The 26,107-nt window shown below is 45.2% G+C and overlaps 1 protein-coding gene and 2 long non-coding RNA genes across 5 annotated transcripts in view; 2 read left to right on the plus strand and 1 right to left on the minus strand.

Annotated features, from left to right (window-relative positions):
* Positions 1 to 11,727, plus strand: part of TNR (tenascin R) — a 383,028-nt gene extending 371,301 nt beyond the window's left edge. For all 3 annotated transcript variants that reach the window (XM_083743753.1, XM_083743755.1, XM_083743754.1), the window contains 4 exons: positions 4,912 to 5,008; positions 7,317 to 7,478; positions 9,612 to 9,775; positions 11,354 to 11,727. In XM_083743753.1, the coding sequence (XP_083599879.1) occupies positions 4,912 to 5,008; positions 7,317 to 7,478; positions 9,612 to 9,775; positions 11,354 to 11,473 (543 nt within the window). In that variant the 3' untranslated portion in view covers positions 11,474 to 11,727. The remainder of the gene's footprint in view (positions 1 to 4,911; positions 5,009 to 7,316; positions 7,479 to 9,611; positions 9,776 to 11,353) is intronic.
* LOC310846913 overlaps positions 6,453 to 26,107 on the minus strand; it is a 29,254-nt gene continuing 9,599 nt past the window's right edge. The window contains exon 3 of the long non-coding RNA XR_014565618.1: positions 6,453 to 6,707. This is a non-coding gene — a long non-coding RNA (uncharacterized lncRNA). The remainder of the gene's footprint in view (positions 6,708 to 26,107) is intronic.
* On the plus strand, positions 17,387 to 18,995 carry LOC310847480. Its single transcript, XR_014565829.1, has 2 exons — positions 17,387 to 17,494; positions 17,743 to 18,995. It is a non-coding gene; the product is annotated as an uncharacterized lncRNA (long non-coding RNA).

Genomic DNA, 26,107 nt, shown 5'->3' on the forward strand with positions numbered 1-26,107 from the left:
GCTGGCCACATGACCTGGAAGCTGTCTGTGGACAAACGCCGGCTCCCTCAGCCTATAGAGCAAGATGAGTGCCGCAACCCCAGAGTCGTCCATGACTGGACCTAATGGTCAGGGGTCCCTTTACCTTTATAGTATTTTAGATAAATGTAATATGAGAAGCAGTTCTAACAGTGTAAATTTGGCCACTACATCCCATGTCTTAAGAGAGCACAGGCAATGGGCAGCCTGGAGGCACAGTCCCACAATGATAATAATATTATAATAATTTATTATTTATACCCCGCCCATCTGGCTGAGTTTCCCCAGCCTCTCTGGGCGGCTCCCAATCGAGTGTTAAAAACAATACAGCATTAAATATTAAAAACTTCCCTACACAGGGCTGCCTTCAGATGTCTTTTAAAGATAGGATAGCTGCTTATTTCCTTCACATCTGAAGGGAGGGTGTTCCACAGGGCGGGTGCCACTACCGAGAAGGCCCTCTGATGAATGACAACTGTGCAGGAGGAGCCTCAACTTTGCTGGGTTCTAAGGTCTACCCTGTAGTTTGCTTGACAAGATGGCGTCCATTTTAGCTGTTGTGGAGGATACAATGCACACACTGTTATTTAAATTTATGTGAAGAGGCCTCTCTCTTTCTCTTTCTCTCTCTCTCTCTCTCTCTCTCTCTCTCTTTCTCACACATTTTTTCTTTTTTGAGAAAAAGGAGGGAAGGAGTTAGAATGGATAAATGGGGCCTAAATGTTTTATCTCTCTGCTGCTTCTCTGCTCCAAATCCACACGGCTTTTCTCCCCATAGAGTTCCACATGTATCTTTGTGAAGATAAAACACAATAATCTGTGGAGGTGGCAGCCCGGAGTCCAGCAACAGCCAGGGAAATGGTTAATTAGCACCCAGTACGACATTTAAATTGCCCCTCCCAAAGCAGCTTTTTCTCTTTGAAAAACCAAGAGGCCAGGGGTAGGGAACAGTGTTGCATGCCTTTAATTGTGTAGTTAGGCTTTGAAAGAAAAGAGAAGAGAAGAAGAGAGGAGAAGAGAAGAGAAGAGAAGAGAAGAGAAGAGAAGAGAAGAGAAGAGAAGAGAAGAAAAGAAAAGAAAAGAAAAGAAAAGAAAAGAAAAGAAAAGAAAAGAAAAAGGCACTAGTCAATAACTAGAACCATCTCACCAGGGTACTCTATTTTCCATGCCTTAGGGACTAAGTTAATAATAGTTACACTCTGAGAGATTCCTGGTGATTTATTTGACACATGCAACTCCTTTGGAGAGTGAAGCTGGAGTTGATTCATGATGCTATCAAGGAAATTAATCGACGGTGTCTTTCAAAATTTGCATTTCACTGCTCAACATATGGCAGCTACAGGAAGCGCACAATAGACCCAGGATGGCCCCCGAAAGGCTAGCAGGCAGGATTTCGCCTCAGAAGCAACTTTTCCTGGTTCTTTGTGGTCCCACCAAATGTTAATCAAGGTGTGGTACAAAGCCAGTTTTGCTACCGTCTTGCTTTCCAATGTGCCTCCTGGTAATGCGGAGAACCAACATCTTTCAGAAAGCGCATTATATCTTTGTATCCCCTGTTGACAGCCTTCCATAGCTGTGAAGTGCTTACTGCTAATAGCCACCACATTGATTACAGAGTCAGACCACCCATGAGGGCATTGGCTTGTCCCTGCTCACAGGCTGGTAACCAGAGTGTATAATGGCCCTTAAGAGTACAGAAGCCTCCTCTGCATTAGGGAAATGTCATTCCTTGTGGAACCCAGATGATCAATTCCTGTCTTAAGGCAGGAGTAACATGGACCTGGGAAATCCAGCCCCATGTACAGAGGAAGGCTGCTAATGAAGGGGACGGTGTACCACCATGAAGAGTTCAGTCAAAGAGTAATGGGCAAGGTTGCCAGTGGCCTTATTAGTTAGCAATGGGGAACAGACATTGCTCAGGCAAAAGGGAAGGTGTTTAGTTTTTCTTGTGGGACTGACATCATCATTCAGCTGCCTGGTGGGTGGCTAAGTAGATACCTGATGGGTGACCAGGTACCATGCGTGAATATTTCAAAGCAAGAGAATGCAGTCCACTGTGATTGAATAGCTGCAGCTGCAAGGTGCGCAAAGAAGCCAGGATGACATAGGGCTGACTTTTGCTTTTTAAACTATCTGGCACCCAACATTATTACTATTAATATTGATTACATTTTTTGCCCCATCTTTCCTCTCAAAGGAGCCTAGGGTGGCAAACAACCAAACAGTGAAATAATACAATTGTTTTTAAACATGAAGAATATTTAAAAAGAGTCACATTTTGTCATGGACTGGTTGGAGGCGGAGAAATGGTGGGTGGAACCAGCTGAGGAACCACCAAGGGAGGAAGGCTCAGAGCCCAGGGATTGGTAGTGGGACAACGATGAGTGGTCAGAGGGAGAAGACTAGGAAGAGGACGTGTCAGAAGCTGAAGAGGTAACCGGGTTTAGGGAGCTGGGAGAGTCTGTGGCAGAAGTCCGGAATCAGAGGCAGAATCTGAAGCAGGCGAGTGAGAGGAGGGAGGTCCAGAAGCAGAGATGAGTCAGGCTGGGGAAGAGTCGGAGGTGTCTACCACTCCTGCTGCAACAAGCTCCCTTCCTCCCAGAACCAGGAGAGGGATGAAACAAGTGGTGCAAAGATAGACTCCAATTGCTTGGAAAAAGCACCAGAGAGGAGGAGATGGGGACCTTTGGTCTTGGCAATAGTTTCATGGAGCAAGACCTCTCGTGGATGAGCTGTTGTGCTCATTAGGCCTGACACTCAGCCAAGTCTATGAAGATCGTGTTTTTGCTAATAAAGAGTAAATCACTGTGTGATTTACTGACCGGCTCGCTCTATGACACATGTCTTCACAACTACCGTATTTTTTGCACCATAACACTCACTTTTTTCCTGCTAGAAAGTAAGGGGAAATGTCTATGCGTATTATGGAGGGAATGCCTACAGATGGCGGGGGGATCTGCTGCAGTCGTGAGCAGAGGTTCCATGGTTCCCCTTCCTTCCTTCCTCCATGGCTCGCTTTGAAACAGCAAAGCGGGAGAAGAGCCGCTCAGTGGGGAGGAGAGAGGGACAGAGAGCCTGCTTGCTTTAAAGGAGCAAAGCGGGAGAGGACAGGAGCCTCCTCCTCTTATACCCCTCTTCTGCATTATTAGCAGCATCCTTCTCCGCACACCCCACGCGTGCTCCTTGTCCCTTGAGTGCTTTTCCTTCCCTCCCCACTTAAAACGTGGTTACAAAGCACGGATCCACATGGATCCTCAGGATTTTTGCACTGGGTCACCCCAAATTCACCATCAGATCACATAGCATGTCCATGGCTACATCTTGCACCAAAAAAATCACGCACCCACTGTTGCCTGGGGCCGCAGTGGTGCAAAAACATGGTTACAAAGCATGGATCCACATGGATCCTCAGGATTTTTGCATTGGGCTACTCCAAACTCACCGTCAGATCACATGTCTGTGGCCACAGCATGAACCACAAAAATCATACATCCACTGTTTCGTTTAGAATATTTTTTTTCTTGTTTCCCTCCTCTAAAAACTACGTGCGTGTTATGGTCGGGTGCGTGTTATAGAGCGAAAAATACGGTAACAATTTCATGGTTGTCAGAAGCAGTATATTTCAGCCCTCATATTCCCAGCTTAATATGAATGTATTTAAATTCCTCCTGGATGTTAACAAACAGGGAAGCACATGCACCTTGACCTTTGGCAGTAGGAGGCGCAAGCCGGCCCTGGAACTCTTGCAGCTATGGGACCTTTCTAAGCTTAACTATGGTGGATGTGAAAGCCAAGGAAATCAATGGAGGGAGTTTGTGGAGGAAGTTAGCTGAACAGGGAATAGTGTTTACTTTCTTGAAAAAGAAACTTCAAGACTCAAGAAAGTCAGGGAGCTGTTATGAGGTTATGTACAGGTGTAGCCTAAGTCAGGGAGAGGACAGTTGTCCTCAAGAGTGGACAGTCTAGCTTTAAACCCATACTGCTCCTGGCACAGAACACATACCTGTACAGTGGTACCTTGGGTTAAGTACTTAATTCGTTCCGGAGGTCCGTTCTTAACCTGAAACTGTTCTTAACCTGAAGCACCACTTTAGCTAATGGGGCCTCCTGCTGCCGCCGCGCTGTTGAAGCCTGATTTCTGTTCTCATCCTGAAGCAAAGTTCTTAACCTGAAGCCCTATTTCTGGGTTAGCAGAGTCTGTAACCTGAAGCGTATGTAGCCTGAAGCGTATGTAACCCAAGGTACCACTGTACAAGCCAAATAAACATACAGTATGGATACTTAATACAGCCAGCCAACGTAGAGTTTTGAAGGAAAGTGTTTTTCTGTGTTATCCACTTCAAAGCCTGCCTGTCCAATTTCATGCTAAGGGCCCTACAGACAATTGCTCTGTGCTGTGGAGCTAAATGTGCTTCCCTTTGATTTGAACACAAAAGTTGAAACCTGGGTTCTGTTGGTGATAATTTGATATTCTCATGGCTGAGCAGGGATGGTCCATATCCAATATAATACCCATCCTGCCACAGTGACTTGTTTGAAAGGTGGTCCAGAAAAAGTCGATCAGATAAACCTGGGATGCATCCCTTATTTTCTGGAATGAGCATGGCAGCAAGACAATATTTCAGTCTTTTCTGGAACAGCTAGGAAGGCATTATAAAAAGAATGTATGATGGGCAGTGACTCTGCCCAGAGCATACATATGTTCATGTATATACAATAATCTATGGGGACACCTGAGGTTTTATATCTGAACTTTAAAACCTTAAAGTTTATTCATTTGAAGTTTCCACCTGGAAGGGTCACATGTTCTCCTGCCATTTCCCCGGTAACAAAGGCCATCCACAGGTATACGCACCTCATATATCATAAGGTTTGTCCTTTCTTCCTCTGCAGGTGTTTCAGAGACGGCAGAATGGGCTGACAGATTTTTTTCGGAAGTGGGCAGATTATCGTATTGGCTTTGGAAACTTAGAGGATGAGTTCTGGCTGGGTAACAAACCTTTACCCTTTTCTTGTCCCTGTCACTGTCAGCCATGAAACCAGACACCTGTCCATCATATCATCTTGCAACAGGCACACTTGGTTTCTCTCTCTGTGTGTGTCATTCATTTCTTCTTTGCCTTCATCGTCAGACAGTTATCTGTCTCTTTCACTCTTCCTGCATTCTCCATCAATCTGCCTTTTGACTTGTCAGGTTTCTCCATTCTTTGTCCTGTCCGTGTTCCTCATTAATGATGGGCTCTGTGGCATGAAAGGCTCGTAACGGGGACCTGGTCGCTGCTTCATTTGTTAGGTAGTGCAGCAAGCTTAATTGACCTTTAGCCCCCATGGAACTGTGGTCAAACATCCTTTTGCTCACAAAACAAGCTAGATGGAGTCATTTCGTTCCATTTCAATGCGCTTTGTCTGCATCACAGATAAACTCTGCCATTCAGCATGATTGGCAGTTTCTGCTGAGGGAAAAGCCCAAGGATAAACTGAGGAATTCTTTGGGGTTACATCAAGCAAATGTACATCTAGTGCAAAATATGTTAGCCCTATCTCTGGTGCGTAGGAAGGATGTATCAACACTACATAATTAAACTGATTTGATAATAATTCCACCACCCCAGGGAACTCTGGGAACTGCTGTTCTATGAGAGGAGCTCAAGGTCTCTAACACACAATTCTCAACACGTTCACCAAGCTACAATTATCAGGATCCTTCCAGAGGGCAAGGGGAGCCTGGCTTGCAAACTGCAGAGGCACCCCTGGAGTATTTTTAGTGGCAAAAGTAGGAATTTCAGCGCTCCCAAAAATATAACTTGTTCTATTGAGTTTTTATTTTCTCATGAGCTATCTGTGAGGAAGAAAGATTGCAGAAAAACAATTCACCCTATAGACAGAAATATGTGTAGCCGATGAGCCCAAGGCTATGTATGATGAGTTTATTCTATTCTTGAAACAGTTGTGGGTTGGGGGTAATCAAATCAGGGGACCGTGGAGGAGCTGGCTGTAGAGGCCAGAGTACTGGCAACAATTTATGTGAGGCACAGCCAAAGCAACAGCTTATGTCACACAGGCCAAATTGGGGCCACCAGGGATCAGGATTTGGCTCATGAGGCTGTTTTGCCACAGCCATGCCCACCTGCCCCACACCTGAAGCCAGGTATGGGCCAGAAAAAGACATGGCTTCAAAGAAACAGCCAGGATTGTGTTTGCCCTTTGCCGCTCTCACCTGGCATGTTAGTTTCTCATAGGGCAAATGTTTATTGAATACATAAGTTGATCAGACTGTGGCTGGAATCCACCCAGCACTCGTGGGGAAATCTGGCATGATCTCTTAGAGGAATCAAATGAAACCTTAACACATGGCATGATAAAAGTCTGTACTTTTATCAGGACAAGTTACTTGTTGTGACCATGAAAATAAATAAAAAAGGTAGATAGATGAAAGAAAGAAAGAAAGAAAGAAAGAAAGAAAGAAAGAAGAGTCAGGAGTCTTAGAATGTGCTCCCAACAGTTCTTCTGCAAGCAGGGTTACCCATAGAGCCAAATCCAGCTGCAAGCCTCATTTGTTGCAGGGCATTTTCTTGGCACACAAAGCTCAGATTCAAGTTGCTCCTGCAAAGGAACATTGTGCCTTGCTGCCCAGCTTGAACTCGTTGGATGGCAAAGGCAAAAAAATCTTTCTTAAATGCACATTGCACCTGCAAAGGAAGAAAGGAAAAATTAGGAGTGCATTCCTGATTCCGTCCTTTGAAGTTGTCACCTGCTGCCATGGTACTGTCAGGTGATTGACACATGGGTGGCCCCAGACAGGTAGCACACAATGGGGGGTGGTTCCTGTTTCCCCTTCCCCAATGTATGCCCATGGAACAGCGATTCCCCACCCTTGGGTTATGGAATACTGGGATAAAATAGTTATTTCCCACTTCTCATGGAACTTTATAAAGAGTTAGCAGACAATGGTGTTTTTAATTGCTGACCTACACCTGACTCCATGCACTCTTATAACGGCCAGTTAGGTAGGGGAGGAAGCACAGAGCAACAAATGGACATTCCAGCATGAGGCTTGGCTTCTGGGTCCCATTATCCTGAACGCACATCCAATTTGCACCTCTTGGACAACAAAGACTAGACTCAGGACAGATGGGATTGAACAACAACATCAACATGGAATATGGCAAATTTCCACTCTGCTTTTACTCCCAATTCCACATCGCAGCATGTGCATTGAGAGCCAGTTCTTACACTGTGCTGTTCACATGATTTCTAGGCATGCAATCCTATAAATTCTTTTTTTATTGTCTTTCTAGGACTAGACAATATGCACAAGATCACATCACAGGGGCGCTATGAACTGCGGATAGATATGAGAGACGGCCAGGAAACAGCCTTCGCATATTATGACAAGTTCTCCATTGGAGATGCCAGGAGCCTGTACAAGCTTCGGATAGGGGACTACAATGGCACTGCTGGTACAGATTCAGGGCGCATTCCCCACTCGCTACTCCAAGACGTTTTTCCTCAGGCTTAACAGCTCTTGCCTCATCTCACCTACACGAGAGATCAGCCAATTCTCTCCATGCAAACCAATCACATTTCTATTTATCTCCACCCCCACCCATGTATTTCATTCTCCTCCTTCTCCAGTTTAATTCATAAGGTGGGAATATACAAATAGGACGCATGCAGCAGCTTTTTTGAAAGTATGCAATGTGGCCTTTATAATAGTTAGTAGGTAAGCCCAAGTGTCTCCTGAGGATATAACAAACATAGCTTGGTGGTGATCCTTCTTTGCATGCAAAAGGTCCCAGGTTCAACCCCTGACATCTCCACGTAAGATCAACTCATGTCGCAGTGGCTTAGATGAGGTAGATGGACCCATTCATCTGAAACCCTAGACTGCAGATTCATACGCTCCCACATAACACTTGGCCAAAAGATGTAAACATCTGTCTCCCTCTTGTATCTATCAGTGATGATGAGCTTCTAAAATGGAACCCAGTCTAATGCTGAGCCAAAAATGGGGTGGGGGTGATTTTTGCAAACATTTTTGTTGTTCTCTCCCCCCCGCCCACATCAGTGAATTTTCAAAGGAGCTCAAAGGGTGACAAAGTGTTCACCTGTTATGGCAACTGGAACCTTCCATGTTCCTCAAGCCATACTGATGGCAATGTGTAGGTGATGGACTGATGATTAAATCTGTACATTGAAATTTATACCTCCTATTCCGTGTTTGTGCAAGGAATATGAAAAGTAGGTGAGCTGTGAAGCTGTTTTAGCAGAGTGCAACACTTGCATGTTTTGCATCTTACTAAAGTTTAGGAATAAGGCAATCACACATTTTTACCCCTTTTATTTGTGGTGTCTGGACCTCCCTTTCGTCACCCTAATTGCAGAAAGGGAACCACACATTTTTAGTAAGATAAGCAAAAAAGGTTTACTTACATTTCGATGCAGGCAGCAAATACAATACAGGTAAGAAAACCTCTCAGGTACAAAACCCAAAAGTTGGTTTCAAAATAGGCTGTGTGTGTGTGGAGCCCCCAGACACATGTCTGATATGTTTAGAAGCATGATAGAATAGAGAGTCTCCTCAGAAGCAGAAGGAAGTAAAAAGGACAGTCTCCTGTGTTATAGAATCCCCGCCCAGAGGAGAAGTGACCAAACAGATGTTTCTCACAAGGGAGTTTAAGAACTCTGTGTACTAGGCCTAATTATTTGCTTTGTGTGTTCATAAGCACATGCGCATAAGCAAACAGTTTGGGTGGGGATGATATCCTCTGCCACGCTGCACACCTTTCTTCATTCTGAATGGGGGAAGGGGGAGAGACTGGCACACATCACTGATGCCAGGGCAGTGAGGAGACAGATCAGAATGAGGATAGTGAGAGGGCTTCCTTTGCCATCCGTGATGCTATGAGGTAGACATGCCTAATGGGTCGTGTAATTACACCAGTTGTTCTTGAGGGTGGGACGGTGAGAAAACAGTGGTGTCGATGCAACAGCAGGTGCTCGTAACCAGCCTAGAAGATGCTGCCAGAGACTAACATGGCTCTGGAAATAGCATAAAAGATGCATGTACTGGGGCCGGGGGTATTGAACAATATGCCAGGCTGCCTGAAACACAAAAAGACTCCCACACTGTGCACCACATACGTTCAGTAACCCCCAGAAGTTGCTTCTGCTTGCTTCTTAATTCAGGCCAGCTCTCACAACTCGGGGCTCGTATGCACTTTGCTTGTCCTACCCCTAGAAAGCAGGGGTCCAAGCAGTTTTCCTCTTGTCCCATGCTTTCTAGACATGGGTCGAAGTAGTTTTCTATTCACCTCACTGCTTTCCCCGGGAACACCTGCCCTTTAACGCTGAATCAGATCAAATGTCAATCCACTGGAAAAACCCGACTGGCGTTTGCTCCGATTAGGAAGTAAAGAGGGGTTTTCCCAGGAGAAAGCAGAGGGAAAAGCAGAAGTGGAGACAAGCCCTCAGTGCTTGTTCTGCACAGAGCCAAAACCAGTGCAGCCACCGAGCGACAAACATACATGCATGAACTCAGCTTGAGTTGTCCCTTTGCAGGCAGAAGTTAAATGACCTGTCTTCTGTTGCAGGAGATTCACTCACATATCATCAAGGGCGCCCATTTTCCACCAGAGACAGAGACAACGATGTTGCCGTCACAAACTGTGCCATGTCATACAAAGGGGCCTGGTGGTATAAGAACTGTCACAGGACCAACCTCAACGGCAAGTATGGCGAGTCCCGACACAGCCAGGTAAGTGGAGGGTCAGTTCAGAGCTGCAAACAGCTCAGCTTCTCTGCTTGTTTATGATACGGTACGTTTTGCGAGCCTCTTAGCTCATCAGAAGAGAGCTGTGTGGTTGAGAGCATGAGCTCTCATCACCTGGTGACAAGCTCCCTGCTTATAGTGAACCAGGACAGCAGTGAAAGCACTACACAAAGCAGTTTTCTTTCATAGGGTGGTTTTATGTCTGTGTGGAGTTTTTATACAGGGAATCGGGTTATTTTAAAAAATATAATTTCCTGACTGCAGTCTAAAGTGGTATAGCGGAGGCTTCTGTCATCTCAAGTCCTGGTCTGTACAATGCTAAATAATGCAGTGCTACAACTTCTGGGGTGGCAGAGAGCACTAGGCTATCAGGGAGAAAGTTTATCTTGCCTCTCCCTCTTCCAGTTATGTTAGTATTCTACTTAAACTAAGCTTTTCACGTGGGGAGCATTCATTAAAATGGTCCTCCTGGCAAAGCCCAAAGCAGTTCTCTTTACCATCTCAGGTGTTTATCACTTTATTCTTCTGAATGTGCAAATCAGGCCTAATGTACTTTGAATAAAAGTGCTCTGAGGTTTAAATCTTATAATTATAAACAGAATAAAGCCAATCCTGCTTTTTTTTTTTAAGCCTTAAAAGTATTTCAGTAGGAAGTGATTGTGAGTGCCCTGTTCCACTCCTCCCATTTTGTTATGCTACCTGAATTATCCCAAGTACAGTGGTACCTCAGGTTAAGAACTTAATTCGTTCCGGAGGTCCGTTCTTAACCTGAAACTGATCTTAACCTGAAGCACCACTTTGGCTAATGGGGCCTCCCACTGCTGCCGCGTGATTTCTGTTCTCATCCTGAAGCAAAGTTCTTAACCCGAGGTAATATTTATGGGTTAGCAGAGTCTGTAACCTGAAGCGTATGTAGCCTGAAGCGTATGTAACCCAAGGTACCACTGTACAAGCCAAATAAACATACAGTATGGATTCTTAATACAGCCAGCCAACGTAGAGTTTTGAAGGAAAGTGTTTTTCTGTGTTATCCACTTCAAAGCCTGCCTGTCCAATTTCATGCTAAGGGCCCTACAGACAATTGCTCTGTGCTGTGGAGCTAAATGTGCTTCCCTTTGATTTGAACACAAAAGTTGAAACCTGGGTTCTGTTGGTGATAATTTGATATTCTCATGGCTGAGCAGGGATGGTCCATATCCAATATAATACCCATCCTGCCACAGTGACTTGTTTGAAAGGTGGTCCAGAAAAAGTCGATCAGATAAACCTGGGATGCATCCCTTATTTTCTGGAATGAGCATGGCAGCAAGACAATATTTCAGTCTTTTCTGGAACAGCTAGGAAGGCATTATAAAAAGAATGTATGATGGGCAGTGACTCTGCCCAGAGCATACATATGTTCATGTATATACAATAATCTATGGGGACACCTGAGGTTTTATATCTGAACTTTAAAACCTTAAAGTTTATTCCTGAAGTGTCTGTAACCTGAAGCGTCTGTAACCCGAGGTACCACTGTATCCCTGCCCTTTGGCAATGACTTTCCCCCTGCTTTGCCCACAGGGTATTAACTGGTACCACTGGAAGGGACACGAGTTCTCCATACCCTTTGTGGAAATGAAGATGAGGCCCTACAACCATCGCAACACCCTGGGGCGGAAGCGGCGGTCCCTGCAGCTGTGAAGGGGCCAGGATCCCTTTTCTGGACAAGCAGTCCTTTTCTGTCATTTGTTTGTATTTTATAACCTGAAAAGGAGAGGACAAAAGGTAGCAGCCTGCTCCATGCTGAGTGGCTGAGGGAAGCCCTGACGCCCCTGAGGGATGGCTGACTTTGGTAAGAGAACAACCTTGATGCTTTGCTGTCATTCCCAGTGACTTTATTGAGTTCCTACCCAGCACACCTCCATAAAAGAAGAGTTTTTTTGTTCTCTCTTGAACCTATTAGAAAATGGCTTTATTTAAGGTTTTCCTTCTTAACCCAGTTTCTACTGTACGTGGGGTGCTTCTGTTCACATGCCAGCCTGTTCTGCCAGCGGGTACCAAGGTCGGCTCCCAGAGCTCTGGTTGCCCATTGCTGCTGCTGCTACATGAACTAAGTGACATTTTCACGGTGATGCCTGCTGAGCCAGCAAATGTCCATCAGTCGGGGAAGAAGATTCCAAAATCTGGAAACTTACTGAACCCACTTGCAGAGGCCTCGGGGCTCCGTTCCTTAAAAAACCTGGCATTTGGGCCACACAAGGCAGGCGAAGACACTTCATCCTTCCATCCCAACACAAACCCTAGGTCATGTTCCCAAAAACAAGGCAAGCAAATCTACTTGCTCGTGCGTCGAAATGATTTTGGAACTAAATATCTCTCACCTGTATTGCTCCCATGCTGTACCAATTTTATAGGCACTCCAACTAAATTTCTCCCAGGCGTTTAAACATTTACCTGCTTTAAAGTCAACTTCTGAAAGGGGAATTTAACAGAGTCAATGTCCCTTTAAAAAGCCTATGTCCCTTCCCCTCACCAGTCCATTGGTGAAAATAACTTCAAAGTGCAGCCGCCTCCCTGTGTAGCCATGCATTTTGTGGCAGCGGCTTCCAGTTGCACCGACACAGACTAGTCAGTGCCAACCCACAAAGACTGTGGAGGGGCAGAGCAGAGGGATGCTTTGAGTTAACAACACCAAACCTGAGCCTCTTTTCTGGGTGTGGGGAGAACATCCCTGGGCATGAAACGTGTGAATATTACAAAAGCAAGGCACTTAACTCCTCACTAGCCCCCATAAAACTCCTTAATTATTGCCTACTGAAATATACTCAGAGTCCCAAGTGATTTCATGCTCTTTATTCAGCTCATAGTGGTGAGGAGGAAATGAATGCAAGTCCCCTCAAAGTATCCGCTTTATATACATTATTTACACAATGGGCTGCACATGATTGGCTAATTCCGGAATTCTACTGTAAGCCAATCAGGTTGTGGATTCACTTCAATCTGGAGCATGATTGGGTGGTTCCTGCCGACCAATCATACTGCTGCATTGTTCTAGGACCAATCAGACTCCTGCATTCTGAATCCTATTGTTCTAGGACCAATCAGACTGCTGCCTTTTGGATCCTATTGTTCTAGGACCAATCAGACTGCTGCAGTTTGGATCCTATTCGACTCAGTACATAACACCTACCTTCAAGCAGAATGTTTGGAGACTGGAACAACACGTTATGTGGAGATTTGTGTTGGGATCTACCAACATTCCCCACCCCACCCAACCCCCCCACCCCCACATGAAATGCAGCAATGTTGGCCGTCCACCAGGTTCTTTGGAGCATTGCCTGGGATCTGCCTGGGATGATGATGATGATGACTAACCCTTCCCCTCCATGCTGTTCTCCTAGTCAGAATCTCCACTAGTCTGCCCCTCCAAACTGCAGCCTCAGCAACTGTTTCTTTTGTTATAACCACAAAAAAGGGTTGCAAAAAAGAATCACAGAAAACTGTCTTTTCCATGATGATAAACCTGTGTCTGGGCTGTCCTGCTTCAGGCAGTGTGGGATGGAGGGGCACACAATTAAATGTTCTTCAGCATTTTTTAAAAAAAGAAGCTTGCACATAGAAAACTAGCATATCAGGGGCCTGTCTGGGGTCCCTCACAGCCTTGCCAAGGAGCTGGACACACAGAGCGGTGGCCCAGGGAGCCACTCCAAGCCAGAGTGGAGAGGTGCAATTTCTGCACACGCACACCCTGGACCTTGGCAGGATCCAACCTAACTGATCCCTAGCTATGCCCCTGGCTAGGATCTCTACCTTGACATCCATTTTTCTATGTGGAGGGAACATTTGGTATGGGAGAACATTCAATCATGTGAGTATCACCTGCCATCTGAGGTGAGACAGCCCAGGTACAGGCTCTAGATTAAGGATCTAGGCCTCAGCTGGAGGAGTGCAAAAAGTTCACCCAATCCATTTGAGGCACTTGAGGTTATTCTGCCTGCATCAGTTTAGAGCTCTATCGGCACCCAAAAAATTGTATTAATTTCCTAACTAGATTTTTTAAAAATCTGGTTGACTAGTCTCTTCGAAGCCTGAAACTCCCATGTCTATGAGGACTTCTCTGAATCAGCTCTTTCACCCTGCCATAACAGTAGAGTTGTGTCTACTTCACCATTCCAGAAATCACCCCAAAATCCCAGAAACCCTACACAACACTGGGCAAAACACTGCATAATGGCATCCTCTCGACCAGACGTGGCCAAACTTGGCCCTCCAGATGTTTTGGGACTACAACTCCCATCATCCCTAGCTAACAGGACCAGTGGTCAGGGATGATGGGAATTGTAGTCCAACCACAGCTGGAGGGCCAGGTTTGGCCACGCCTGCTCTAGACATACACAAACTTGTTCCTGCCTGACAACAGTTTGTCCTAAAGAGTCACATTTTCAGAGGTGGACCACCACCAGGTTAGCTAGTGAAGTTTTTGATAAAAATTGGGCAAAATTATATATGCGACATTTAGAATTCAAAGAACAGAATTTATCCTTTAAAAGAAAAGGCTATTTTCACGGGAAACGCCCCTCTAAAATCAACTATGAGGAGACTGGAGCGACTGATATTCCCCGATTCAGCAATGAGTTTCTCTAACTGTTTAGCAATAGGATAACAATAATTAATATGAACACTGGCCATCTTGGCAGAGGAAAAAGAAATGTTTCAATTCAAGTGTAGAAACAGTGCAAAACTGCCACCTTGTGGTGAGAACAAGAAAATACAGTGAATGGCCTCTATATAGGCAGTATCTCACTCTGGGTAGATACCTGAGCACTCCACATCCCTATTTTACTCATTGCACAGGAATGCTTTTAAGATAATCTGCAGTTTTGCACATGGCAGCTGATACTTAAGATATAAAAAAGCAGAAACAACAGTCCCACTTGCGGAGGACTCTGAAATACTGGTAGCCTAGCCATTATGGGAGAAAGAATGAACCCTCTGCTCTGCAGATTTCAAGTGTGACATGGGAAATAGTATTCCAGAAGGAATTGTTGTTATATCCTGCCTATTTGCTGTGCTCACAGAGCACTTGAAGAAGCTGCCATGAATTAAAATGCAACACAATAACCACAGAACAATATATTAACACAATGCAAGTTTTAAAAATGCAGGCTTGGGAACATGTCTGTGAGTTGACATCTAACTCCTCCAACGGATAAGAAAGTGTGCACAATTGGATTAGGGGGTGGCTATCTGAAAATGCTAAAAAGAAAGATGTGCATGCACTCTTAAAAAATGCATACACATACATATGCACAGGCAATATAAAAAGTTTTCACAGAGCTCTTTAGAAAACTGCCCATATCTAATGACGAATCTAATTAAATGCACAATTGTGGGCACAGAGTCTTTCACAGGTAACTACATCAGCTCTTCTTGCTTTGTCCAATGGAATTCCATTTTAGCAGCATTCACTTCAGTTTTTCTTCAGCTGCTTTTTCTTGGACTGTGTTGCTTGTTAGAACATGGGGTTCCCTGGAATGGTATTGGAATTCCACAGATCAGTATTATTAGCAACACACACACACATTAAGGATCACACACACACACAGCCTTTAGGATCAGGCCAATCCTCCATCTAATTCCCCTAGCAAGATTTGAGCACAGGCCCCCTCTCCCCTCCTGCAGTTTCCACAACTGGCATTCAAAAGCATTGCTGCCTCCAGCTGAGGAGCCAGAGCACAGCAATTATGTCTAGCAGCCATCAGTAGCATTCTCCATGAATTTGTCGACTCCCCATTCAAGTGGAAGAGAGTTCCACAGTTTAACTATGAGCTGCATGAAGAAGTACTTTCTTTGGCCTGTCATGAAACTTCCAACACTCAGCTTCGTTGGATGACCATGAGTTTTAATGTTTTGAGAGTGAAGTAAAAATTTTCTCTATCCACTTTCTCTATGCCATGCATAATTTTATAAATTTCCATCATGTCACCTCTTGCCTTTTCTCTAAGCTAAAAAGTCCCAAGTGCAGCAGCCTTTCTTGGAAGGGGAATCTCTCCAGGCCCTTGATTATTTCAGCTGCACTTATCTAAACCTCCTCCAACCCTACAATATCCATTTTAAGGTGAGGTGATCAGAACAGTACATTATTCCACATGCAGTCGCACCATAGATTTGTATAACAGCATTATGATATCAGCAGTTTTATCTCTCGTCACCCCTATTTGTCCCTGCAAAAGTTAGCTCAGGCCCTGGGATCTGCCCTGTATCTACTGTTGTGAAGACCAATTCCGCTTCTCTGCATTCTCCGTATCCATGTTTAGCGCAACGTCAGCACCACCCAAGGCTACAACTGCCTCCCTAAACAGTCTCCTGCTTCTTGTTGGTATTAATGTTTCTAGCAATGCACTCCTTAAATTCTTTTTTAGCAACTCTTCCTGTCTGCTTGCACTTTATTGCCAAATTATGGGTTCCTTTTGGTCCTCTTCATTTGGACAAGATTTCCATTTTTTTGAAGAAAGACTTCTTCGCTCTAAGAGCTCATTTGAGTCAAATGATTTGACTCTGCTCATTAACTACGCTGATTTCCTCTTGGCTCTCCTGGTGCTTCTCTTGGTCTGCAGTATACACTCCAGTTGCACTTCTAACATAGCTTTTCAAATAACTCCCAAGCATTATAGAGATTTGGGCTAGATGACCCTTGAGGTCCCTTCCAACTTTACAATTCTATGATTCTATTATTCTTCCCTTGGAGAAACTCTACTCTAGCAGCCTGCATCTTCTAAGCCCCGTCAGGGAACAATATATAAACCTGTTCTGTCATCAACACATGAGGGGCCTGAATCTGTAGACTAGATTCAACAGACTGAACACACAAAAGCAGAAAGGAACTCAGTTAGAACATAGTTGAGCATTTTTAGGTAGCTTTCCTTTCTCTCATGTAGCACCTGATGAGCCAAAAATAACTTGAATATCCAAAGGCGGAGCTAGCTGCTCTGGCACCTGGAGCAGCACACCTGCTGTGCACCTGGGGGGCAGGGCGAGTGTCCCAGGGGGGCGGTGCCCACACCAAGCATCCCCAAGGGATGACACCAGGGACAGGCCACAACCACCACACCCCCTTCCTCCGCCAGTGTGAATATCCATGTCCTATAATGTGGCTGATTCTATTGTTTCCTGTGGCCATTTGGTCATTGGCTCAGTTTTTTAGGCATTCTTCCCAGAGCAACAAGGCTTACCTACAAGAGTGGCAGGTTTCGTCAGAAAGCAGTCTCCATTGCTGTAGTGGCATTTTTCCCAGTTAAGTCATTGACTCAGACACTATTAGCAAGGTATCCACCACCAAACCAACCCCATAAACCCAACAGGCCACAGATAACTTGTAAAGATCTACTGGTGCTCTACTTGCCATGGTAGCTTCATTCCGATCAACTGTCTATTCACTGTGAAGATCGGACAGCTATTCATGCATAACCAACAGAGAATTATAAGGGACCCTAAAGGCTAAGGGCTAGATCCATGAGCACTTTTGGGTGCTTATGGGCTGGTATGTTCAACTCCTTCTTCCTTTTCTCCTCCTCCTCCTCCTCCTCCTCCTCCTCCTCCTCCTCCTCCTCCTCCTTCATTTCTTCTTCTTCTCTTTCCATGCCATATGAAGGAGTCATCCACTGGAAGCGGTGGAAGCTTACACACAGGTAGTAGTCCACAGCCCTTTAGGCTAACATTAGAGTCTTCTGCCCGTTTACCTAAAAGTAATCCCATACACTCTTGCCAGAATAAATGTTTTACTCTTTAGGAGACCACTCTTTAAGCTGCTTGTGCTACAACAGACTATTCTGGAATTATGTCACACAAACTCCAGATGTCTGCAAAATGGCTGAAACACCCACCCCTTCAAAAACAGATCCTCAGGAAAAAGCATATACACTTCAAAACTTTTGTGGACATTATGAAGCCATCAAGGGCACATCTATTAGATCATATAATGTGGACTAGTTACTCCCTTTTCAAGCTGACTTTTTATCCCTCCCCCCCTTCTTTGTATATGCATAAATTGGTATATTCCAGGCATGGAAAACACATCTGTACTGTGGAGGAGCATAAAGCAACAGTGTGGCCATTACTGAAGTTCTTTCTTGTGGGGAGCTCTCTGTGGACAGGGGGGCTTCTGCGTCTTTTCCTCTGGCAGCAGCACAGCACACAACTTGTCAGCCCACATTTGGGGCCATTTCCAAAGTGATTTTCAGCTTGCAGGGAGCTGCTGCTGCTGCTGCTGTCAAAAGGGCAAACAGCTCTGTGGCCTGGACTGAAAGCAGCTCCCAGAATTGTATAGTCCATAACTACAGAACCAGGGAGTGGTAATTATTCTGTATTAATACATTCAAAGAAAGAGGAGATTTAGGTTCTCTGTTCTCCATGTTGACACAGTATTAAAAAGTTCATTTTTCTATCCTACACCTCTCAGCTTCTTGAAAGGCAGAATGGGACAAACATTGTCAGAACAGGAGATTATACCCTTTCCAAGGGGAATGGGAGCCTCTGTGACAAACCACTGTGATGCTGGAGTTTGGTGGGAACACTGAGAACAGCACACTCCCTTCCGATTTATTATGTCCTTGCAGGAGTGGGGTGAAGGCATTTCCCTTCCTTGGGGATATAACTAGGTGCTCTTTTTATTATTCTCACTAACCCTTCAATCCTCGGTGCTGACAGCACTCCAACAATACTGCCTAATGGCTGGTGAGTAGCTACAGTAGTTCAGATATTGCTGTCTCAACAAGGGAAGATAGCTAGGATGGGATGAGAAAAAATGAAACCAGATCCTGCTGAGAAGATCAAGCTGCATAAAAATCCCTAGACTTTGGCAAGTGTCGTGGTTGCTTTTTCAGAGGATGATGACTCAACAAAGATTTTGAAAACTCTGACCCCTCCTTTGTATAGGCATTATTCTGGAACTGTGTTTATTATTTAATAGAAGAAATAAATGAGGCGGCAGCTCCCTCAGAGAGACTCTGACAAACTAAACCTTACCAGTAAAATATTGAGGGAGAGATAGAAAAAGCATCTGCTCTCCCAATGATCCCGTAATGGAACCGTAGCTCAGAGAATGGGGATATACGCTTGTTAACCATTGTTAACTAGTATTTTTAGTCCTGATTGCTCTTAGGCTCTGTATAGTTCCTTTTTTAATGCATTTTCTATACGTTAATAAAAGATTCCAAAGGAGAAATGAGTGTGTGACTGGTCAATAGATACTAAGCAATTCTTGAGAGTCACTTTCTGGCAAGGATTCAGAGGGTTAGCTTAGGCCTGATCCTTCCCATCCCTCAGTGTAGACTTACCCGTTGCACACACCTCCCCAGGTTTTGCATGATTTCTGAACTCCAAGACAATATGAGCAACACACCCACCTGCCCTTGTTGCTGTATCCTCTGAACACATCACTCTCGCTGCCTTTCCCAGCACTGTGGCCACATCAGCCCAGCCCTGCACACAACCTGCAACCAACTGGAACTGAATTTGTGCCGGCAGTGTAGACGGAATGAGGTGGCTGGCTGGTTTGGGGGGGGGGCGTGGGGGGAGGTGCCACTGACTCCAAAAAGCTACCAAGCATTCAGAACCAGAAGGAAGAATGGCAAACAGAGCCCCTTCTATCTCTCCTCCCACTTCTCTGAAGTCTTATGGAGCGAATGCAGGCTCCATGGCTCACGGAAGCAATGCGAAGCCTCCAGAGCGCAGCGGGAGCAAGAGGGAGAGTAAGCCTGCTCTCCAGGCTACACTTCGCTGGAGAGGCGCTGCACAGCTTTCCCTCTCTGCGCAGCACCCCTTCAGAGAAGCAGGAGGAGAAATGGAAGGGGCTCTGCACAGAGAGGGAGAGAATTTCCCCCCCCCTTGTTCTCCCCCTCTAAAACTATGTGCGTCTTATGGTTGGGTGCATCCTATAGAGCAAAAAATGTGGTACTTAACACCTTCTCCTCAAGCTCAGGAGGAAGTTTTTGTTTGCCATTCTTCCTTCTGGTTCTGAATGCTTGGTAGCTTTTTGGTAGCCTCTCCAGCAAAGCGGACCCAGGAGAGCAAGAGGGATCAGTGCGCACCGATCCCTTTTGCTCTCCCCCTTGCACTCTGGAGGCTTCGCATTGCTTCCGTAAGCCATGGAGCCTGCATTCGCTCCATAAGACGCACACACATTTCCCCTTAATTTTTGGAGGGGGGGAAGTGTGCCTTATAGAGCGAAAAATACAGTAGATCCTCCTTTGCTTTCACTTCTGATATGAGGTCTAGCACTGGGCAACTCCAGGATTCTGCTGTTCCATATTCCAGGGACCTTAGCAGTAGCTACACCTGCTTTATCCACACCAGAGATTATTGCACAGGCAGGTTAGGAACACGGGAAGCTGCTTCACACTAAGTTAGACCATTCATCCATCCAATTCAGTTTTGCCCACACTGACTTGCAGTGACTCTTCAGGATTTCAGGTGGGCGCCTCCCCAGCCCTATGTGGAGATGTCGGGGGTTGAACCTCGGACCTTCTGCATGCAAAGCAGGTGCTCAGCTACTGACCTCTAGCTCCAGCCAAGAAGATGAGCATGCACAGCTGCATTCTGCTGGCATAGGCTTCCCGACCATTACCTCTTTCAGTGCCTCTGGCGGGATGACTTTGTTAATCCGTGGGTAGGAAAAATCCATGCCAAACTTCTGAGCATCGGAATTTCCCCAGCAGACTCCTTAAAGATGAACCTACGCTCAGCCAAAAGCCTTATCGAGCAAAGATTAGCAGACATTGAAAATCAACACAACCTCTCCAGGGGTGGGGGTGTCTGCTCCCCCAGGTATCATGGAATAACCCCACCACTTGGCCTTCCATCATATATGTCATCTCTTTCATCTGTACCACACCGACTTGCATTTATTCGTGCAAGGTTCAATGTTTTTCCATCGAACCTGCTGAGCCACAGATTTTCCAAGGGTTTGGTGTCTCCGCTATGCGAGTGTGACGGGAAAACAGTTGAATCTCTTCCACATATAATGTTCAACTGTCCCTTACATAGCATAGCCAGGACTAAATTCCTGGGTCCTGCTTTACTGCGCTTGGTTGGCAGGCCTGTTGAGTCACATGCCGCACTGCTTTTGCAGGATACAGATCCTTCTGTAACTCTGCAGGTGGCGAGATTCCTGAATGTGGTTATCTCACACACAAAAACCACCAAAAAACAACATCAACAACAAAAACTAATCGGACAGTTATGATGAGAGTGCATGACGGATCTCGTCTCCAGTTCTCCTTTTTCTGGGAACCGTCCCTTGGATCTTTCCGGGCCCCAAGCTGTTATTTGTCACTGCTCAATGACCCACCCTTGCATCGTGGTGTTCCCCTTCTGTTGTTAGATGTATTGGTTTTTATGTTTCTGTGCTTTTAGGTTTGTACACATTTTATGGGCTAATAGCCGTAAATAAATAAATTTGAAATTTGAAATTTGAAAGCTGCATTCTGCTGAGTCAGATTGCTGGTCCATTTTCTAGTCCGGGACTGTCTGATCTGCAGCAGCTCATCAAGTCCTAAAGGCAGGCATCTTTCCTTGCCTTGCATTCTAGTATTCTTACAAAATGCCAGGAACTGATCCAGGGACTTTTTCTGTGCAAACTTAGTTGGGTGGGACCATCTATTTCTAGTTGCTAGACACTGAAGGTCCCACCTAAAACACAATTAAGTAATACCCTGCTTCCCACAGAGTGGAAGGTTTGAGTAGAGCTCAGGTACTACAAAGTGGAAATTAAAACAAAAACACCACCTCATTTAAAGCACAACTACAGACGAGTGCCCTGGATTCTCATCCAGGCTGCAGCTACAGAGAGTGGAAAAAGAGGGAAATACACCTGCCACCAAGGGAACGCCAAGCAAACAACGCTGTTTAAGCCTTTTCCAATATACATGCACTTATTATTATTACAACAAATGCATGGCTCTATTGTTTTTGTCACTCCAGTGTGTGGTGTGTGTGTTTGCACGCGTGCACACACAAACACATTTGTGCACACACAAACACATTCTGTCTGGGATAGGAGGATAAAGGCCTCCAGACCGGATGGTTTGACATCTTCAGTGCAGTTCAGAAATCAATTTAGTTGCATTGTTTCCTGTCACATGTAATCTCTACTGTAAATAGCAAATGCACACCTTCACACTTACATGGATGAAGTGACAACAGAATATGACCCCACTGTCCAAACTGCCTTACAACAAAAGCAAGGTCCTTCAGGTGCTGCTGCACTCAAACTCGCATCAGCTCCAGCTACCATGGCCAGTTGGTGATGGGAGTTGTAGCCCAGTAGCAGGGCCTTGGCAGAGGAGGAAAGGTGGAGGCTGCCTCCCCATCCTGACCCAGGGAGCAGGAAGAGGAAGACAGTTTTGATTTACAACAGGGGGGGTTGAGGGAGGTTGCAGCTCAGAGGTAAATGAGGGGGGAAGTTGAGAAATAATGGGAGAGGAGGAGGAGAAAACAGCTGATGGACACAGCGTCTTTAGAAAGCATTCCAGACCCCCCTCTCCCAGAACCCGGCAAGCGTGAAAGTAGGAGAGCAAAGAGCTCAAAGACAGGGGAGACGTAGCAGCACCCGTGGAGGAGATGAATGAGGAAGTGGGAGAGAGGGAGGTAGAGATTCACTCGGGACAAAGCCATTATCCAAAAGGCTGGGTTCTATAGCCTCGCTCTGTAAATACTGAATAAAAATAGGATGGTAAGAAACATTCCCTTGGCTTTGTACGTTCCTGGGCAACCAGCCGGGAGTTGCTGGCAGCAGCCTGACACTCAGCAGAATCTAAAGAGATGCAGGTTTGCCACCCCTGCCTTCCAGGCTGAGGCTCCATCAATCTTTTTGCTTTTCAGTCTCTAGTGCTGCCCCTTCTTTCTTTTTGTCCACCACTTCACAGCAATTTCCTTTAACAAATGTTTAGCATGGCAAGATACAACAATTATTCGGATATGACACCTGCTCTTCAGTGGCTACTGCAAGCCAGTGGCGTAGCGTGGGTTATCAGCACCCGGGGCAAGGCAAGTAATTTGCGCCCCCTAACCCATGGATTTGCGCCCCCTAACCCGTGGATTTGCGCCCCCCCTAACCCGTGGATTTCCCTAACCCCCAGATGTTGCGCCCGGTGCGGCCGGCCCCCCCTGCACCCCCCACGCTACGCCACTGCTGCAAGCAAACAGGTTCTGTAAGTACTTTATTTATCCTGATCCAAAAGGAGATAGCAAGTCTAATCAAAATCTGGAACATCAATTACAAAGCTCCCAAATTAATTTCATATGGGAGCATGAAAACTAGAAGTGCAAAATGTAATGGATAAGATTCTCAACAGCCTTCTGACCAGGAAACAAAGATGATGGCTTATCAACATTTTAATATGTCTGCCATCTAGGAAGGCTAAAAGCACCAGCCACAAATGCTGTTCTAAGAGGATACTATGTCAGTTCATAAAGGCAAGACAGCATTGCAGGGGACAGGCAATCCTGTGCTATGATATCTATATGCAATAGTATATCCTTTGAATATAAGCTATTTTTAATTTGTTTCTAAAGAGACTTGCAATCAGCTTTCTCCAATCAGCCTGAGAATACATAACTGAATATTAAAAAATCACCCTGTTTAACCCAACACATCCCTTTGCAGCTGTTTCATCAGACTTTTTTTCCTGTTACACAAAAAGCAAAGGTAGCAGCCACGTGAATGCATAAGGAAAAAATACAAAATCTAGGTTAGGGCAATACCTTTATTAAACCAACCAAAATGTTACCAAGTAGTAACTACACCCATGACTTCAACAGTAGACAATCTTTCCCTCCTTCTCCCCTCCCCCCGGTTTTGATGACCATCTGGCCAGATAAAGAGGTTGGGAAGATTCAGAATCATGCACATTTTTGCAACATTTTGGATTTGGGCACTCACCCAGTCCAAAACTAGGGCTTTGCTGGAACCCCAGTACCTGTGCATATCAGTGGTGGAAAACCAGTAAGCACAAGAGTGCTGCCCCCCCCCAAAAAAAACCCCAAATTTCACTACCAAATGTAAGTTATCAAATTCCCATAATTCATTTCTGCACTGAAAACATTTTCCCTTCCTTAGCTAAAAATTGCAGTTGCCAGTGTTGATTTAGAGGCTGTTAATCTCATGTATGCCATTTTGGTGATGATCTCATTGAATTGTACCCCTAAGGTATTTTTATTTCTTTCATACGCTCAGTGTCAAAGACATCTGGAGACCGCTTCTGCTGTCTTCCTTTTGATGTCTTCCTCCTTAAAAGAAGGAAACATCACTACAAGATGTTTCCTTTGACAAAAATCACTAACCCTTTCTAACAGCCACTGCAGCCTAAACTACGTAACCAAATCAAGTGCCGTTTCGTCAGCATGTGGGGCTGTCATTCAAGATGGAAGGCAGGAAGAAATTGGGGACTCTGAAGTTCCTCAACAATATTATTTGTACAAGTGCTGCAGTAACCAGGCAAGTTTTATTTCCAAGACAAATACTACGTGGCTGATATGCAGTTGTCCCAAGCTTATCTTTTGTCTGGTTGTATCCACTCAAATTCCCATAAGGACATAAACATTTCATAATCTTGATGTGCAAGCTATCCAGGCTCGAATAAGAGTGAGTGTATATCACTGAAAGCAATGGACAAATTTCACACTAGAATGTCCAAATTCTACGATTCTGTGAATCTTCACAAATCCCCATCAGGAAGCAAAAAATTCAAGTTCACTGTTGGGCTGCCATTCATGGTTGAAGAATCACAAGTTGTGAAGGCCTGAACTAATAGGTTGAGCTGGAGAGGTGAAAAGAATCTGTGCTGCAATCCTGGCTTCTGAGCTATGGAGTGCACTTGGTGGCTTTGGATAAACTACCATCACACAGGGCCAAATTAGATGCTAAAGACATCATAGTGGTTTAGCCCTTTCCCCACCCTGCCAGGGTCCCCATTAGCAGGGGGGGACTTTGATAATAGGATGCCCTGAACTTGGACAAATTTGGTGACCTCGCCCCGCTAATTATTTCCTATTTTAACAATAATTCCTTTTGGTACAGTTGCTTTTTGTGGATCTTCTCAGTAGGTGCCCACATAAATATAGGATAGTATTACTTTGCGTGCCTTCAACTTGGTGTGCTGTGCAGGAGAACCACCTGCACCTAAATGCGATGCTGGCATTAGCTTCACCCTCTCCAACTGTGATGGCTCTGGAAGCAAAATACAATTTGCAGCCTCTGAGCGGTGATTTTTATCAGGACTGGCAGGGGAAGAAGAAGAGTTTGGATTGATATCCCGCTTTATCACTACCCTAAGGAGTCTCAAAGCGGCTAACATTCTCCTTTTCCTTCCTCCCCCACAACAAACACTCTGTGAGGTGAGTGGGGCTGAGAGACTTCAGAGAAGTGTGGCTAGCCCAAGGTCACCCAGCAGCTGCAGGTGGAGGAGCAGGGAAGCGAACCCAGTTCACCAGATTACGAGAATACCGCTCTTAACCACTACACCACACTGGCTCTCAGGGGAAACAAAAGGCTCAAACATCCTCCCATCCCTAGTCCCAAAACTGCTCCGGCTTCTCTCTGGCTGCCATTTATATAACACAAAAACCTGCATGTCAGTTTACACAAAGTCTAGCTTGGTCCTTAGTGATTATGAACAAGTCGGCACCTCTTGGGGCCCAACTACAAGTTACACAAAGTTCGGGGTAACTTCCGCCGTCCCCAAACATTCCCCTCTCAAGCCCCCACCTTTTGGCAGAGAAAACATACAATGAACCCATATAATTTCCCTGCAGGGGGGAAACCCAATGAAGGATGCTTTTTTATTATTTTTTAAGGAAAAATGACACTCCCTTTCCTTCATTCTGATTGAAGTTCCATCAGTTGCTTTTTGCTTTAAAAAATAACTCTGGAGAAAATTACTGTTCACAACAGTTGTCTAAAATAATAAGAAGCTATGTAGCTTGCAGTGTTGCTGTGAATACAATATAGATTTTAAAAAACAAAACAGTGTTTGCCTTGTGTTCACTGCCCCCAGTTCCAAGTGACAGATCAGGAGCTACTTCCAACCATTATAAGGAGTTGTATCCTGTATTTTGTAATGTTTTCCCTCTGGGTTGCCAGAAACAACATTTGCTTTGATGTGTTGGTTTTCCTCTAAAACAGCCATCCTTGTGAAGCTCACACCTCGCTGGTGATAGAAGCCCTTCCTTACTAAAATGAGGCAAATGGGAATAGCTGTCTGGAGCAAGGCTGCTCTGAGCACCGGCTGACAATAGGAAGGTGCTTTCTCCTTTCCCATCGTGCACAACTATCCAACA

Source organism: Podarcis gaigeae (assembly GCF_964106915.1).
Source record: "Podarcis gaigeae genome assembly, chromosome: 6".
Lineage (NCBI taxonomy): Eukaryota > Metazoa > Chordata > Lepidosauria > Squamata > Lacertidae > Podarcis > Podarcis gaigeae.